The sequence below is a fragment of the Epinephelus moara genome, chromosome 14, assembly GCF_006386435.1.
Source record: "Epinephelus moara isolate mb chromosome 14, YSFRI_EMoa_1.0, whole genome shotgun sequence".
In the NCBI taxonomy this organism is placed as follows: Eukaryota; Metazoa; Chordata; class Actinopteri; order Perciformes; family Serranidae; genus Epinephelus; species Epinephelus moara.
In genome coordinates this window covers 24,778,877-24,798,019 of record NC_065519.1, presented here as the reverse complement: position 1 = coordinate 24,798,019, position 19,143 = coordinate 24,778,877, and the positions used below count along the sequence as shown (strand labels likewise).

Here is a 19,143-nt window from a genome sequence, read left to right as displayed (position 1 = left end):
TGTCAAAACATAAAAGAAGAAAAAGCAAACCACAGGTTTAACTGTGAAAACACTAGAGGCAGAGGTGACACCAGGCACCTTATCACAAATACAAAGCACTTTGAAGCTATAATGGTATATGAGTTAAGGGATATTATTTTTCCATCAGGGTTGGAGCTTGGAATATATGAGTGTTTGTAGCGTCAGAGACCATGGCTGTTGTGGGATTGTGTGGGCAGTAAACTTTTGCTGAACCCTGCCGGGGGAACTTGTGGAAACATGGCCGTCTTCTGAGAGGAAGGGTGGATTTGTGCGCTTCCTCCAATCGGCGCGGGTTTTTTGCCTAACAATGCATCATGGGAGCAGTCTCACCAGCATTCTGCAGGCTGACGTGGCAGATTAACATTTGTCAATGTTCATTCCCATTTCTGATCAAGCATGAGTCAGACTGGAGACTGTGAGCTAGTGATGATATTTCAGATTTCTCTTTTTGTTGGGCTTATGTCAACGCCGATCCGCAGGCAGCCTCCGTATGCGAGGTCCCCAGCTCAGATGCAACCACCCCAACTCACCTCCAACCACTGGCCCGCACCCCACCCCACCTCTAGCCGTCCACCACCTTCACCTCCACTCAGACCTCACCATCCACCCATCCTGCCACCCTCACATTCACAGCATCATAGGTAGGTTCACCACCCTCATAACGTGTGTGTGCATGCCTTTAAATATACACAGATCAGACACAACATTAAAAACAATGACAGGTGAAGTGAATAACATTGAGCGTGTCACTACAATGCAATGTTTTGCTGGAATTTATTTGGATGCACAAATACCACCCTAACGCCACTGTAGACCAAGTACACCGCCCTCATAGTACAGCAGTCCCCAGTGGCAGTGGCCCCCTCAGCAGGACAGTGTGCCGTGTCACACCACAAAAAACTGCTCAGGAATGGTTCACAGGAGCATGACAAAGAGCTCAAGGTGTCGACCTGGCCCCCAAATTCCCCAGATCCCAATCCGATTGAGCATCCATGGGATGTGCCGGTACCCCAGAGGTCCTGTGTCCATGCTTCGACAGGTCAGAGGCAAGCCTGATTCACAATGGAGCCTTCCTGGGTGTCCCGAGGTGTCTGACACCAGGGCGTCAGCGGCAGATCATTTGAGTCCTTTGGGTTAGGTAGGGGGCCACTGCCATCAGGGAGTGCCATTGCCACAAAGGGGTGTACTTGGTCTGCAACGGTGTTTGGGTGGGTGGTGTGTGTCAAGTGGCGTCCTCCTGAATGCCAGGACCCGAGGTTTCCCAGTGGAACATTGCCTTATAACGAGATGATCAATGTTATTCACCTGACCTGTCAGTGATTTAATGCTGTGGCTGATGTGTGTGTACCATCTATATGTGATTGTGTTTGTGTGTCATACGACTACACTGAAAAATTTCAAGCCGAACAGAACTGAAAGTGATCATGATGTTATTTCTCACAAGCTCCCTCTGAGAGCAAAACAAGAGGAGTCATCATTGTTATCACTGTAATTGCCATCATCACCTTCAGCATCATCACTGTAGTCATCATTATCATCATCAGCATGTCTTAGTCACTCTTATGGCAACAAGTGAGCGTAGACAGAGATGCATGGACACACACAGACACACACTCGCTGAGTTTCACATTGTCGTGTGCACTGTGTTGGCATTTGGGGGGGGGCTGACAGTATGTGTGATTAATTACGTGCATCAGGGGGGCCCAGTGCTACTCACACACACACACACACACACACACACACACACAGCAATGCAAATGCTGGCCGAGCCATTAAGAGATGGCTGGGGCTGTCAATAAGAAGTGGCACGACATGATCCCCACTGCTGGGACCAATCAGACTGCCTGTCAGTCTCTCCTCACATTCACCAAGACACCAGAGAGGTGTTGCTGGCTGTGGTGCCGCTGGAGGAGAGGGCTCTCTCTCCTGCTCTGTTTGTTTACATATCTGTCTAAAAAGTGTGTTTGTATCTTCACTTATTTCTCTTCTCAGTGATCCATTCTGATTCACCATCGACTGTGAAAGCATCCCTGGGTTCCTTGTCTTTGTTCACTGTTTTATCTCCGTCTTTGGCATGAAGCAGTCATTAATGTGTTGTTATTTTTTTTTACTGCATTGCAAAGGTCACATTTGAAGCAAAAAAGTCCAGCATGATGACGGCTTTTAACTTTTGATTTTCTGTCTGGAAATCTTTTCTTTCTCTGTTCGGCTACGGCGGCTGTTGCTGCGCATGCTAACTTCCAAATTGCTATCGTGTTTATTCAACACAAAGCATTCCTTCCACAGCGCTGGAGGTAAAACTGAACAGACGCTGGATGTTTATAACAACAAAAGACTTGTGTAAACTAGCTGGTGTAAAAAAAAAAAGAAGAAAAATCTGCCAACTAGGTGAGACTATTTGTTTTGAAGGAAAATCAGTGTTCACAAATTTGAATAATTTGTTATCAAGTTTTCACTAAAAATAGGAATTAATCTTCTGGCAGAAAGTTGTTTTGACTGATTTAAAACAAAAAAGAAGCGAGATGTTTTGTTAAAATGGACATTTTTGCAGAATACTGCAGTTTCTGTGCTGCCCGTCTCACCCTTAGAGTTGTTCTTGTCTGCTATCGCTCATTCTGCCTCTTTCATCCAACCCCGTCTGCCTCTGTTCTCTCTCCTCCCACCTGTTTCACTCTTTTTACCAACTCTCCCAACTGTATCGCCCTCTCCGTCTCTGTGCAGCTCTGTTATCCTACCCAGACTGTTTTATCTCCCTCAGTCTTTCTTCCTCCCAATTTGCTTTTTGTTCTCCGCTGTCTCCAGCACAGCCTTGTTATGTTTTTCTTCCTCAGATCCCACTTTAGAACATCTGAGGGAGATCAGGAGAAAATTGGCCTCCGAAAACCTGCAGTTAAAGGCTCCAGTACCCCGTTTGCTCTCCAGATCTCAGCGCAACATTCTGAAACATTCAGACCTAGTTCCTCTCCGTCTGAGAAACAAGTTGTTAGTCGTAGCACATGTCTAGTTTCGCTCTTTGATGCATCAACCCCGTGTGAACTGTCACAGCCACTCGCTCCCGACCTTCCAAATCAGGGGGCTAGTTAGCAGTGATGCCATTGGCTGGTCTCTTCCTTTTTCCTTCCTTTTCCTGAACACATCCCTTTGCTACATCCCCACCAATAACCCCGCTACATTTCCACCTCTCATCCCCCATCTCCATCCTCCCCTGACTCACACACACACCCTCACACACTAGCAGACATACTCCAGCTTCATTACGCTGAGTGAAAAGAATGCCAAATGAGCAGAGGAGGGCCACTTCTGGTATCCCATGGCTGCAGGCGTGGGTCGTGATTAAATCTTCATAAAGTGTGGCGTGAGTGTTTTTTCTCCCTCGAGCCCTCTCTGAGTTTTTCATCCACTGGCCGACTGGAATCAGAAACAAATGTCCCGCTTTTATTGGTTAATCAGTTTGATTGGTTGTTGAGGGGAAACAGAGTTGGCCTAGAGAGTTTTGGGAACATCAGAAAGAACCCTGTTGCTCTGCTAAAAGTTAAATGTGCTCACGAAAAGAGAAATATGGCTTTTATTTTAATAACACGTCACACACAATCTTGTTAATCATAATTTCTGTAATCTAGATTTATTTTGCTGTTGCAGTTACACTGAAAAAGTAATAGGGTGATGCCATTTGTTCAGGCACCAACTAATTTGCTTAATTTTAAAAAATGATGGTGGTCAGTCTTGAATTGAAATTATGTTGCTGGGAAATAGCATCAGTTTTATGAAGAGTTGACTCTTTGGGCAAACTTGGCTGCCAGTTGTCAGCATGATGAATTGCAGCCTAAAAAGTCTGACATGTTCAAATAACACGGACGGTGTCAAGCCTGTCAGTGTGGAGGAGGTACAAGTTTGTTTGGAAGAAAGGTGCGGCACAAAATTTTTTTTGCGAGGCTGTGGATTGATGTAGGGGGATTTTTTTTTTTTTTTTTGGAAAAGAGAAGAGAACAGAAAGTATTAAAAGGTATAAGCTTTTCTTGGCAGCAGCTTCTGAGGACAGAATTGGCTTTTCAAATGACTTTCCAGCGCTGCCGGCGACACTCTACAAAAAGTTCCTGGAGCTATAGGAACGGGCTCTGTCGAAAAAATAAGCACTTAGTAGAAGAAGAGCAAAGCTCAGAAAAAAAAAGAGCCGTAAATCAAAGGGAAATTGAAGGGAGAAAAATGTTGGAAGAGGGAAGAAGAGAGGAGAGGAGAGTGCTCCCAGGCAAATCCTCGCCAAATAATTCATTTCTGACCTCCTTAGTAAGTAAATTTGCTAAATAAATAAGAGCAGCGCTTGAATGTCAAGAACGGGGGATGCTGCCTGTGGTGCTTTGTCGCTCGCAGTCTTGGCAGTGCTGCGGAGCGCTCTGCTTTCATTAGATGGGCAAAATAAATGGCTTCTCCTCCATCCATCCTGAGCTGTTTGATGTTTGGGAAGGAGGGGAGGGAGAAAGGAAGAGTAGCTTTTCTCTGGATTTAATATGTTAAAAGCTGTCCTTTTATTTTTTGTGGGGGGTTTATTCTGGCCCCCCCTCTGTGTACGTGTGTGTACGTGTGTGTGTGTGTGTGTGTGTGTGTGTGTGGTGAGTTGAGTCAGGAGTTTGGAGGAGCTATGAGCCCAAGCTGCCCTGAGAACAGATTGGGTCCATATATAATTCATGGCCTCCAGCCGATCCACTCCATCCTTCCATCCAGCAGCCTCCTCTTCTGGCTTTTTTTTCCTCTCACTTTCTTCTACACACTCGTACACACACACACACACAAAGCAAGAGGGATCGATAGGGAGGGACGCTCAGCCATCACACACTCCTGCAGTCCCAGCGCTTCTGCTGTCTCGTCCAGTTAGCAGCGCTGGGAGGCATCGGCGCGGCCTGTCACCACGAATGAAGGACAAAGGCGCTGCCACTTCGAGAGAGACACCGTCAGCTGGTTGGCTGGCACCTCGTAACCATGGCATCCCCTTGGCAACAGCGCCCACCCTGCGCATGAACACAAGGACATGCTCAAACACACACTGACACACACACACACACACTCTGCCCACAGTGCGAAAGTGGCCTTCTCCGATGCCCTTCACACATGTGGACTGAATAGTAAAAGAGAGATAGGTGTGTGTGTGTGTGTGTGTGTGTGTGTGTGTGTGTGTGTGTGTGTGTGTGTGTGTGTGTGTGTGAGTGTGTGTGTGGTATTAGGGTTAAAAACAGAGAGAGTGAAGGACAGCAAGGGTAGAGCATTTAGATAGAATGAATGGAAAAACAATAGAATAGTAGTTATCACTTTGAAGTGGTGAAAAAAACCCAGCAGTGTTTCTGTTAACACATTTCAAAGGTCTTTAATTCAACTGTGTGAGATGATGGCTTTTCTGCCCTAATGGTGTCTGAACAGGCCGAACAAAAGACTGAACACCGGTGCAGAATTTTCATACATCGTCCCTGTAATGTGGTGTCAAAACTCTGATGCTAACTTTTCTTAAAATTCCCAGAAAACTCTTAGACGCTTGAGTTTCCCTGCACTGTTTCTCTTTCTCTCTCCTCAGGCCACTCCTAGACAACAAACTGAGAGTGCACTGGCCTGATGGTGTTAGGATAGATGTTTCTGTGTGTCTTACTGAGAGTGTGTGTGTGTGTTTGAGAGTGTGTTCCCTCGGCTCAGTCTCATGGAACAGCGATTACCTCCAGCTCTGGGGCCCTGAGCTGAAGATACGCCCCCCATTGGTCCACCAGGGACACATACACAATCTACTCAAGCTTCTTCTTGCCTTAATTTCCCTTCCTCCCTCCTTCTCTCTCTTCCCCTCTCTATCCTCTATATCCATCTCTCCATCCCTGCTCTCTCTCTCTCTTCCTCTACTCACTCTTTCTCTCTCTGCGGCAACAGGATGTTTCTTTTTTTTTTCCCCCAGCACAAAGGTGCCTGAGAGCAAGATGAATGCGCTGTGCCATCCCCCCCCCCACCTTCACCCCCCCGATAGCGGCACATGCATATATTAAGTGTGATTAAACGCTGTGCAATGCCTCCATCAAGTGCTTTCTAATGGGCTTTTTTATGACATGAATTAGTCATAATGGGAGAACGCCACAGTCGAAAACCTCCAACCACTGTTGTTGTTGTTGTTGTTGATTTGGATATTTCGGCATTCACATGAGAGCTTCTGCTTATATTGCTTAAGGTGGGTGAGGGGCTTTTTTTTTTTTTTTTTACAGTTTGGATAAATGAGGTTCGCGGGCATTTGGCATCTCCAAACTTATTTTTCAGCGCCGGCGTATCAGCGCTCTCTTTTGTGGGAGTTTGCACGCATTTTTTCTTACTTGAGCGAGAAGTTGCAATGATCAAAAGGTACGTTTATTTCTGTGTCTTGACTCACACAAAGCTTTTTAGGGAACACGTAGGCAGCGACGAAGGAGTCTATATTTCCCCCATTATAGGGAAACGGGGCCAGATAAGCGTGGATTTGGTGTGAGCTTGTTTCTTTGCCATGGAGCTCCCCTGTGCACCTCGGCCCCCATAGAGGGATTACATATGTATCATCAGCCGTGCTCTATGACTAATTACATCTGTGAGATGAGATTATGGGGAGGTTTACCAAGCCAATCCCTCCTCTTAGGCTATGTGTATCGGTTCCAACACGAGGTATTACACTATGTGTCTGTGTGAGTGTGTGAAAGAGAGAAAGATGCCAGTTAGGAGGGAATTGACTGACATAAATCCGGATAGCATTTTTCTTTGCGTCCACATAGAACGCTGTTGCATTTTGGGCCAAGTACTCCTCCTTGTGGTCTATCATCGCCCAATGTTGTCCCTCTGATGTCTTCTTTCCTCCCTGCTTTCCTTCCATCCTTTCTTCCTTTACATTCACCCTCCCTACCATGTTACTTCCTCACTTGTCTGACCCTTTCCTCCGCCCCTCTTCCTGTCTTCCCCTCTAATTTAGTTTCATCCTGCATTCTCAGTCTACTCCCTGTCCTCTCTTATTTGCTCAATCTTTCAGGCCTCTCTTCACCTTCCATGTTTTTTTTTTCTTTCCCCTACGTCTGTCTCCCCCTTTCTCCCAGTCTTCTTTTATATGGTCGTCCAGGAGATAATCTCGAGTCAGCAGGAGATAGAGCAAATTGTTCCAAACACGGTGTTCCCTTTCAGCCCCCATGTCACTGGCTTTGGCCTGCCTGGTGTGCAATGATAGACGTTGCCTTCAATCACACACACACACACACACACACACTGTCTCTCTCTCTCTCTCTCTGTCTCTCTCTCTCTCTCTCTCTCTCTCTCACACACACACACACACATACGGATGGCTAGCATTCAGCAGGTTGCAGATAAGCCCCTCTGATGTCACTTGCAACACCATGTGATGAGCCGCCCGAGAGAGAGAAAGAGGGAGGGAAGGGAGGCTGAGGGAGGGAGATTGAGCGGGATTGACTTCTGCTGTCACCATGGCAACAAATAACATGATCCTCTCCAAAAGCACACCTTAATTAGTTAAATTATGACTTGTGGGAGAGAGAGAGGGGGGGGGGCAGGATTTGTAGAAGAGAAGAGCAAAGAGGGGATGGGAGAGTTTTTCTTTTCTGATGCTGCATGCTCATCTTCAATCTTTTGGAGGAGCTGTTTGTTTGATCAGGGATATGTTGTGTACTGTGCTTTCATTGCGACTTTCAGATATACATGCTGCTCAGTTTTTACTACAACAATAAAGGAGCATGGCAGCGACAGACTGCCAAATTTCATCTTTGTACGATTTTGTGACTTCTGTTCTCCTGCAGCTTTCACTGTGACCCACTTATCTCCCCACAGCCTGTCATTACATTGCAAATCTAGACTGGATTCATCTTTACCAATTCTAGTAACATCTTTCTCCTCTCTCTGCAGTAGGCAGGGCAGCTATCAAGGCCCTGGCATCAGCCAGGCAAGCACCATGGCTACCACTGTCCCCTACAGCCAGCCAACGGGAAACAACAGCTCAGCCATGGCCAATGCACAAGGTCCAGCTTACAATATGCCGCCTTCAGGTATTTTGTCTCAGGATTTGAATACTTATGAATACTGGAAAACACACATCTAACAAGTGAGATAATTGGTGTAAATTACTGATGCGCCGTCAGGGCTTTATCTAAAACTCACACCAACCTGGCTCATGTTTAGAGCCAATCTGCCCCATGAGTACATATTAAGTGATTCAGTGTGGACGGTGAGACGCTTGCTTGCTGTTAAGACACGCTGTTTGGCCTACATATTCTAAAGGGAAATATTTTTGCCTGATATTATGACCAGAGAGATTTACGAACTTCAGCAGATTTTCCTGGTCAAAAAACGAACAACAAAAACCCAGAGTGCAGCACATTGGTGATAAAGCTGTGTGCTGTGTGTGTCTGAGAGAAAAAAAGAGGGGAGGAGAAGGTGGAAGGTGAACTATTGCCCAGTGGTTCTGTGAGATATGACCACCCGAAACCTGCAATATTTTCTAACCAGCTAACTTGAACTGCCTTACTCACAGGACCCGAGGGTTGTGGGTCGACCCAAGCATCACTAGTGTGAATTATCTCAATTTCCCCTTCATAGTCAAGTCCATTCATCCAGCCGTCAACAGCCCTCCATCAATGGTTTATTACAGTATGACCCTGTGTCTGCTGACTTATCTTACATTGCAATTACAGAATACATTTTGATAGAATAGAGAAGAGCCTGTTGAATAAGAAATCAGCCCACTGGGTTAATGTTAAACGGTACACGAGTCACTCAAGATTAACCTATGTGTTTATGTTGAATGTATTGCAGAGGCATCTCAGGTTTGTTCCCATTCAGAGGCAGAGAGAGGGAGAAACAGAGCGAGGGGACTAAAAGGGGCAAAAGATAGTAAAACGTTAAAAAATCAAGAGAGTTACTCTGAGCTCTTACTTTTTTTCTGTAGAGCTGGCCCTCCAGTGAGCAAAGATTAATGCGGTGCATCCCTTTTTCTTTCAGCCCTCCACCCCGCTGCATTGTTGCTAAACCCACCTCGGAGAGTGCTGTGGCTCCCAAAATGAAAGGCACCTTTTATTCAAAACCGAATATCAGAATGCGTGACATTTGGAAAACTTCAAACGAATTAGAGCGCCAAGGTTCCTCAAAACTCATCTGGTTTGCCCCTGGGCACGGTAAAAAGCCATTAGTTTTCCCACCGTGCCGCGGCACACAGGGGAAAAATAAAGAGGGGAGCCTTGTATTCAAGGACCCCTTCTTTCTGTTAATAAGAACGGTGCAGCTGGCACTATGAAAAGAAGTCTTTAAGGATCTCAGCTCTTCTCCAATTGGAAACCTCATGAAGGTACACAAACGTCTTTGAAAACTGAAACAAGTCTTCTCGTCGGGCCAACATCTCTTGAACACTAACCCTCACGTTCTGTCGCCACTTTGATTACGTGAGAGCTTCCATGATTTTGCCCAAACTGAGGATGTGCAGCCAGCAGGGTTGAAAGAGCGCGCTGACTCGCTTTTAGCTGAGTTTTATCTCATTCTCCATCTGCGTCTTCCTTCAGCAGCAGACTTTTTATACGTCTCTTTCACAGTCTTACCTTTGAGGTAAATGGCTGGACAGGCTTTAGAGAGACCTTGAGAACACAGAAAGAAAGAGCATAATATTCAAACCATTTTACATGTTCTGACTTTGTGACATTATACAAACCATTATCAAGAAGCTTTCAGCACACACAAAGAGGGCACCGCTCATTTTAGTGAGTTAAAGAATATTAATCGACTGTGATACAAAACCATGGCAAGTATACCTCTTCATTCCACTGTGGTGAAAGCATACCTATTTTATAAATAAATAAAGATATACAAACTTTAACTTTGCCCACAGATATCTCTCACTAAGTGTTTTGTACTCAGTCTCTGAGTTATTTTTGCTTGTGAAAGTTTCAGCACAAGTATTTTAAATGTTTCCTCATTCTTGATGAAGGAGCCATGGGAATGTCGGGAGATGGAATGATGAGCCCAGACGGGAAACCGAAAACGGACGCGAAAGATGACAGCAGCCCCGCCAACGAGCCTCACAAACCAAAGGTACCTCCTTGACCTTTCTTCCTCTCGCCATCTTTCTTCGCAATTCCCTCTCTCCCTCCTCTAGTTTTTTTTTTTGTTTTGTTTTGTTTTGTTTTTTGATCTTGCTACCCTAATGAAGCAAACCAAATCTGATCAGCATATGCTGCCTCAGCACAGTGGGCTGCTTCTCTGTTGTTTTCTCGCCATATTTAATGATTTGTTTAACATTTACCATTCCTAATGTTTTCCTCGCTTTGTTTTTGCCCCCAGCACTCTCTTCTTGCTGATGTTTTGGCAGCCCAAGCTGCAAAAAAAAAGAAAAAAAGAGAGAGACACAGAAAGAAAGAGAGGGCTCAGCATCTGTAGTACACACATGCATGTACACACATCCAAACACAGCACATAAATACAGTGCATATACACGCACATGCATATATTTCTTCATTTATTTTATCATAACACAAAGACACGAAGCCACACACTGGCCTTTCCAGTAAGTCACACATATACACCATCCCTCTCTTGAACACTACTTCCTCAGTGCCTCACACATACACACACACACACACACACGTCCCAATACACAATGCTGACTTCTCATTTTGCCCTACAATTGCAGCTCGGCTTGGCTCAGCTCAGCAACAACAGAACTCTGCTCTTTGCTCTTTTCTACCCCCTCCCCTTGTTTTTGCTTAACAACCCCTCTCTCTTTCTCTCTCTCACACACACACACACACACACCAAACACACAGACGTGCACAAACACACTCACACGCCTCCATCACTTCCACTACACGTCTTTTCCCTCCAAATCCCTGTCTTTTCTTTTGCTGATTACGGTAGTAGGGCCTTTTGAATTATTTAAGGCAGTCAGAGCAGCCAGAAAGACCCCCAGTGCTCCCAAAAGAGATGATCTGTCTGCCAAGAGAGAGAGAGAGAGGGGGAGACTGAGAAAGAGGGAGAGATGGAGGGAGAAAGAGAGAGGGAGAAAGATAAGGTTTTGCTGACATGAGCATTCTGTACACAGACCAGAAGCACTTGTCAAGCTGTTGTTCCCTCTTTCGCAGTCTCTTTCGCACACACACACACGCACACAAACTTATGTACACATGCACTGTAGGCCTAGACACAGACTCACACACACACTGATGTGAGCTAACATGGAGTGATTTACACAAAGTGGAGCTTGCATCCAGTTTCTCTCTCTCTCACACACACATGCACACACACAGACTAATACATACTGATCTGCATTCTGTATCTCTGGCATGCAAACACATGCATATATGCATGCAGTCAAAGACACAGTAGCACTAAGACATGCAAAATCTCTCACACAAACTATTTCCCTACTTTGGCTATGGGGCTGTTTCAGTGTTGGAAAGTTACTAAGTATAAGTATGCAAGTACTGCGCTTGAGTATAGTCTCAAAGTACTAATACTTTACTTGAGTAATTCCATTTTATGCTACTTTAAACTTCTACTCCACTACATTTCATTCACAAGGAAAATTGGATTCTTTACTTCACTGCTTGTATTTGAGATATACGTAGTTACTTGTTCCTGTAGTGATTCTGATTCTTAATAGGGCTGCACAGTATGAGGAAAATAGGCGATGTGCTATCACGTTGTTGAAAATTGTTGTCTTTCCTGTATCCAAAATATTGCCAGATGGCTGACAGGACTGTTTTTTATGGTCCTCTCTGGCATTTTGGGGTGTAAATCACAACTTTAATCATGATACTATATTAGATTGTTCTTTTGGACAATGATACAATATTGGCTGATATCACAAAGTGTGCCACAATATTTTAATTTGATTTAATTCAAGGGCCTGTGATTGATATGAGACGCTATCAGTAAAAATCTTTATTGTCTTTTTCTTGGTTGCTTACCTTATCTGCCTGGTGCTAAGTTGCTTGCACTGTTAGAAGGTTTGCTTGGACAGAAATGGTGACAGATGTGCCATGGCAATTTCAAAATAGGCATATCTAAAAGTTGACGATATGTATTGATGCTTCCCATTTGCATTGATAATATTGGATCGTTGATCATTACATTGATATATCGATACAGATTGATGTATTGTTACACCCCTACTGGCATTCACACATTTGTCTCCACTCATCCTCTTACACTGTCCTCCTTCAACCATGCAGAGTAGTATGTTATTCGTATACGTGCAGATTCTTACCAATAAGACAAAAGCTAACGGCAAGGGCTCTATCTGATTGGCCAGAGAGTTAACAGCAGGGCGCGCATCAGACAAAATATCACCTACAGACATGTAATTTAATACTTTTTTACTATAATCAAAGTCCAGTATCTCAGTGGTTTGATGTGTTTATCTCACAGGTAAACATCACAATGACAGTTTAAAAATGTTATATTGTGCAGCTGTAATTCTGAACACAAAATATGATCACCAAATTATTCATGATGTGTTATTTAGCCACCCAGAGGTATAAAATGTCTTTAAAATCAGCTCTGCCTTTAGCAGCCACATCATTGCTGTGTGATGCACACATTAATGAATTAATAATTACTATGTTTGCTGCTTTAAGCATGTTGTAATGCTAATACTCATGTGATTTTACTCAAATAGAAATTTAAATGTAGGATTAATTTGTAACAGATCCCTACACTGTAACACTGCTACTTTCACTGAAGATCTAAGGACCTCTTCAGCCACTGACATATACAGCCAAAACAAAGAACTTATAGACCTACTTAGACACAAACAACAGTGGAGGTAGTATTCATTTACTTTAATTAAAAGCAGCACTAAACCAATTTAAAGAAAATGCAGAATTACAAATACAATAAATATGTATCACGCACAGACATGCCTGTATGTCTGTGTGAACAAACGTTGACTCATTTTGGGTTGCACACTTGAGCTCTGATCTGTGTGGACAGTAGTAGGGCACACCATTGTGTTATACTGGTAGTGGAGAGGTGATTGATGCTTTTATACAAAGAAAATGAAAGTCCTCCTCCTCAATATGGCTCTCTTTGTCTTTACCAGCTACAGGATGGCTACAGCAACAATAACAGCAGCGGTAGCTCCCAGCAGTGTGTGTCCCAGCCAGCCACGCCAGGCGGTGCCCTGCCCGTGCCCTCCCCCCTCTCACCCAGCCCGGCCAGCCTGTCCTCCTACCACGGAGACGACAGCGACAGCATCAGCAGCCCCCCCTGGCCCCTCAAGACCCCCTCCAGTCCTGTAAGCACTGGAAGCTTAAACACCACTGGGTAGATGGATGTGTGCATTTACTGAATAAGTACAGGAATTAGTTGAACAAATAGACGCAGAGACCAAACCAAGCGACTTAACCATCAGTGAATTTCCCTTTATGGACAATAATGTCAGTACAAGCAGCTGCAGCTTTGATTGATTCATGTATGACTGAAGGATTATTGTGTAATTACATGATCAAAAGCTGGTTCTTAGACCACAGAAGTCTTTTTTGAACCTGGACTGAAGCCAGACATGGCTGTGTGAGATTAAACTTTTTCCACCAGTTTGAACTTGAGGGATATGAATGCGCTGCGAGTGAACTTTGAAGTAAACACAGGCTGCACACTGAACAAAATGCGCTAAAAGAAGTGTTTATTTTTGCTTGGTCGTTCAACCAAGGGCCTACTTCAGAATGTGTAAATATGGGATGAAACTTTAATGATCCTCGTGGGGAGAGTGGTAGTAGCAGAAAACAGCATAAGGATACAACTAAGAAAAATAAACTGCAGAACAGACCATACATCCCCAAATTAGCATTTATGAGATGTATGAGAAGCTTTATCATTATGCTTACATACATGCTCTACCACATATAGTGTATAATATTATAAAAAAAAAGTGTATTAGCACAAATGTAGCATATTAAAGGTCACACCATTAACCAAACTTTTCTCTTTTTTTCTCTGCATTGCTCACCAGAAACCCAACCCTAACTCCTCCTCCCTCAGCGGGGAGAGAATCACACGACTTTTTGAGCTGGGTGTGGAGCCGGAGAGGCGGGGCTGGGTGGAGCGATACCTGACCTTCATGGAGGAGAGGGGCACGCCTGTTGCCCAGCTACCCGCTGTGGGCAAGAAGCCGCTGGACCTCTGGAAGCTCTACATAGCTGTTCGGGAGATAGGAGGCCTCGCCATGGTAACGTTTAGGAGAACACACTTGACGTTGTCATGTTGGGATCATGTCAGAGATACAGTAACAGACACAATCCCAAAAATATTCTGAGCAGAACATATACAATGCACTCATATCATTCTGCCCATGTGCATCGGCTATTTAATATTCTCCAGCAATGTGCACTGAAGCAGCGCGGCATATGGTGAGCTTGTAAATGTTGAGAGACGTACTCAAGAGAAGGAAATAAATCTTGTGAATTTACATTCCTGAAAATATCACAATACCCGAGTTCTGAGAAAACTCCATGTGTGTTTTCATGTCATAAAAATGTAAAACATATAAAGCTTTACATACTATTGATAGCGGGATTCCCAGGAAACATAGAGATACCAGCAAATGGGAAACACTACATGGCCAAAAGTATGTGGACACGCAGACCTTACATATCTTATTCCAGAGCCATTGGCATCTTTATGCTGCTTTAACAGCCTCCGCTCCCTCTCCAGCCACAGTAGCGTCAGTGAGGTCAGCTGCTGATGTTTTACAATAAGGCCTGGCTCACAGTCAGTGTTCCAGTGCGGTGGGGTTGAGGTCAGGGCTCTGTGCAGGCCAGTCACCAAAATATGGAAAATAATTTCTTATGGACCTTGCTTTAGGACCTAAGACACTGTTGTGTTGAAACAGGAAATGACCCTTCCCAGACTGCTGCCACCAGACTGGAGGCACAGTATTGTCTAAAATATAATTGTATGTTGTAGTGTTAAGATTTCCCCTAATTGGGACTGAGGACCTTGAAAAACTAGCCTGGCATCACCAGACCAAATCGCAAATGTGAGTTAGTCTGGAACCTCTCGGATCATTTTCAAATTCCAAGGGACAGTAGGGTAGGGGCGTAGATCAAAATACCTCTTGACGCAGTTGGATAGACTATAGCGTGCTCAGATGAGCTGTGATGGCCTAATGTGTCTGTGAACAGGTGTCGCCGATTTTGCCATCAGAATACGTTGTCACGTATTTTGCACGAAACGTGAAGGCTCCACAAGTCGTTACTCATTGTCTAAAACACGCCCCATATCAGATAAATGGTTGTGATTGGCCCGGTTCATCTGAGGTCGGCTAGAAATCTGTCTGAACGAGAGGGAGGCCAGCTGCATCTGCCAGAGCAAATGAAACATGAGCTTGCAGATTCGTCTGGTTCCCAGGCTAATGAAAAACAGCCCCAGATTAAAAGTGTGTGGTCAGAGGTGTCCACATACTTTTGGCTATATAACGTGGGACTTTTTTTGCTGTTAGATTAAAAACAGTTATGTGAAAAGTATGTGCAATATTCAAAGAGTGACCCTACGACTCTGTGGTTCTAGTAAGTACAAAAACACGAAGTGCTCAGCCATGGAATTGATTATTTTGATTAAATTCAGCAGGCTGTGGTCTACCATACTCCAGGCAGAATGACAAGTGTGTGGCCGATGCTACTGGGATACATTACAATAGAGAGAGGACATGAGAACAATTGTGCACATCATCATCAGTGATCCTCGTTTATTAATGTCTTGTCCTTCCCCCAACCCTCAACCACTCAGGTAAACAAGAACAAGAAGTGGCGCGAGCTGTCCACCACCCTGAACGTGGGCACGTCCAGCAGCTCCGCCAGCTCGCTGAAGAAGCAGTACATCCAGTATCTGTTTGCCTATGAGTGTAAGATGGAGAGGGGAGAGGAGCCGCCGGCAGACAGCAGCAGCAGCGGCAGCAGCATGGCTGGAGGGGACAGCAGGAAGCAGGTCAAGATCCAGCCACCCTCACCTGGTAAGGCCTGATAACAGACTCGTTTGCTGGGTTTTTCCAAGACTCCATTCTCCCATCTGTCGGCAGCCAAACAACAGGTGCTGCTGATCAGACTACAGGTGTCTGGAATCATCAGAGGAAGAGTGATCTGTATTCATGACAATGTGGCGCTCAACATCACCACAATAAAGCTGAGTCAGAAATCTTGTAGTGAAGGTAGCTGCCATGCGAGCGTCTTGGAGGACTGGGAACTGCTAGGGATATTAGTTGCATCTGCAGATTTAACAGGTTGTGTAAATTTGTTTTCCAGTTAAGGTTTTGGTGACAGATAAAATTGTGAAACAGTCAACGCTTTTGGCCTAAAAACAGCTGCATTTTATTTTGCAGCTATTTAGCTATGAGGTTCATTTAGCAAAGAAATAAAAGGTAATTTTGTTCATGTGAGCTTTGCTGTTAACTGCTGCTGTGCTTCATCAGAGGATAACAAAAAGTGAGGTGATTCATTACGAGCCAAAAAAATATGTTAACCATGTCTATCCATAACAACAAACACAGTTCATGGAGCCAGTGACAGTTAAAGGAGCCGTGTGTTGGATTTAGTGACATCTAGTGGCAAGGAGTTCAGATTGCAACCAGCTGAAACTTTTTTCATGTGCCAAGCTTGAACTCAGAGTCATGATCAGAAATCACAAGAGTGTTTATTGCCAAGTAGATTTTTTTTTTTTTTTTTTTGTGCATACGTAAAACACAATAACCATATCAAGAGGAATAAAAATGTAAATACACTGAATAAAGTAGTTTCACGTTACAAATCAGTGTTTCGTTGACACTGTTCGGCATGTCGCAGACGGGCCTCTAGCCCAGCACCAGCTTATATGTGCTCACCTTTTTTCTCTGATAACTTAAGATCCAGATGTTTAAGAGGTTTCTACCAGCAGCTGAATTATCTACAGAGGTCTCTTCTTGTCCAAAACGAACAGATCCGGTGATTTAAACCGGTAAAACACTGAATAAAACAGTTTCATGCAGAAAATCAGTGTTTCTCGGATGCTGTTTAGCACAGAGGGACTGCTAACTACAGTGGTCGACGCAAAAAAAAAAAAAGCGTATGTCCCTATCTAGAGCCAGTGTCTGGTTTGTCCGTTCTGGGCTTCTGTAGAAACATGGCGGTGCAACATGGCCGAGGGTCCACCCACTATGTAGATATAAACAGCTCATTCTGAGGTAACGAAAACACAACAAGTCTTATTTTCAGGTGATTATACACTAAAGAAAACACCCTTATTATATTATATATTATATTCACTCATTATATTGTGTTCATTTCTGCCAGTATATCCTCCTAATCCTACACACTGGACCTTTAAAGGGTCAGATTAACCAAATTACAGTATTTTTTCTCACTTGACATGAGATTTTGCATTAACAAATGACAAACCTTGCAAATTCCACTGGAGCTAGTAGAGAAAATGTTTGTTTGTAATTTGGTCTACCTGACCATTTACCAACTTACAGTACCCTGTCCTGCCACCATGTGCTACAATATTATTAAAAATAGCAAACAAGAATGCAGCATGAATAAACGAACACACGTTAATACCCGAGTGAGATGAGAGAACGTTAGCGTAGTTTTGATGAGACTAGTCTTAGTTTAATGAAGGTGAGCTACGATACGAACACTGCTTGCACCCCAAACCTGGGACTCGCCTTTATTTGATTACAGCGCTTTAGAGGTTAAGTAATATTGCTTTGGTGCAGCACCATAAACACAAAGGATGCTTTTTGTTTGTGTATGTTACCTGTTCGCACCAAGTGTCTCCGTGCACAATTATGACGTGAAGATCAGAGGAGGGGAGAGAAAGAGTTGGAGCGATATGGAGCGGTAAGGTCACATCTCTAATTTGCAGCGGAGATGAGAAGAGTGACCCTGGCTTTTAAATAGAACATCAGAGCACTTCACCTGCCTGAGACACTGCAGATTGCTTTTCCTGGTGGGTGGAAAAGAGCATCTGCCGTCATTTGCATGCACACACACATACATACAATACACATGAGCCACACACATATAAACACATATGAATGAATTCATATTCCCTCTTCCTTATAACACTTTATAATCTACAATCCAGCCCCCTCTCATCTACTCAAGGGGACCGAACCATGCCAATTTCACACACTCTCATTTTGCCCACATCAGCTGATGGGACCACGGTACACATAATCACAGATGGCTTCTATATAGTGAAATATGAAAAGGTCAATACTTGGGATGTTTGGACCGCCTTTGGATATGCAGCATTAAACTGTAAAGTGCTTATGCTGCAACACTTGATTGAAGTTAGATCTGGGGCATGATTTTTTTTATATCACCTGCATATGTAAAAAAGAGTGCTCCTCATGAGAGTTGAAGCCCTGCAGCTAGAGCCTTAACACTGATGTAAGACAAGACCAACAAAGCTTTATCTACAAAGTATTCTACAAGTGCTATAGTGCATTTTAACCCCAACTATTTTGAAGTGCAATTAAGATTTTAATTACCAGAACATCTCCCCATCAAGGTGTGCTGCGGCTACAGAGATGACAGGCAGGTGCCTTTGTAAACGTCAGTGATGGAAGTGCAAGCAGCTTGTAAGACGGAAATCAGTGAAATCAGGATTTCTAGGTATTTGGACAATTTACCAGTCATCCTAGACATTGACTTTATTGTTGAAGTTTGGTGGGAATGTTACCCCAGGTCCAGTTTTTCTTCTGGTCATCCTTATAAGTTGCTAGCGCTGTGTTGTTCAACTCTGGATATTCAGACACCAACTCATTACCTCCATCTTGTCTTCTGTCTGCTTCCACAATGCCCACCTCCTTCTATTTGGTTGGCAAAAGCCAGCCTGCTACCGCCAGAAGTTCAGCAGTCATACTCCTGCTGTAGTCAATACCGCTTCCCCTCTTCTGCCTTCGCCTCATTGAAATGACTGGAGTTGTGGCTATCATTCCTAACATCGTGCTCACCAAGTTAACTTCTGAGATCAGGGAACACCAGGAGTCTGACAATCAGACAATCTTTAATAAACCTCCAGGCTAGCTAAACTTATTAGAAAGAGAAAAAAAAGGCAAATAATAAAATTATTAGGTAAAATGTCTGTTATATACGTCCATCAGACTGACCTGTG

General features: G+C 44.0%; 1 protein-coding gene across 6 annotated transcripts in view; it reads left to right on the top strand.

The window, feature by feature from the left end:
• Positions 1–19,143, top strand: part of LOC126401041 (AT-rich interactive domain-containing protein 1B-like) — a 192,237-nt gene that overhangs the window by 159,364 nt on the left and 13,730 nt on the right. For 4 of the 6 annotated variants that reach the window (XM_050062087.1, XM_050062086.1, XM_050062085.1 and 1 more), the window contains 6 exons: positions 501–662; positions 7,915–8,054; positions 9,983–10,086; positions 13,094–13,288; positions 14,003–14,218; positions 15,778–16,000. In XM_050062087.1, coding sequence (XP_049918044.1) covers positions 501–662; positions 7,915–8,054; positions 9,983–10,086; positions 13,094–13,288; positions 14,003–14,218; positions 15,778–16,000 — 1,040 coding nt within the window. The remainder of the gene's footprint in view (positions 1–500; positions 663–7,914; positions 8,055–9,982; positions 10,087–13,093; positions 13,289–14,002; positions 14,219–15,777; positions 16,001–19,143) is intronic. The other 2 variants (XM_050062089.1, XM_050062088.1) reach the window with 2 other exon arrangements.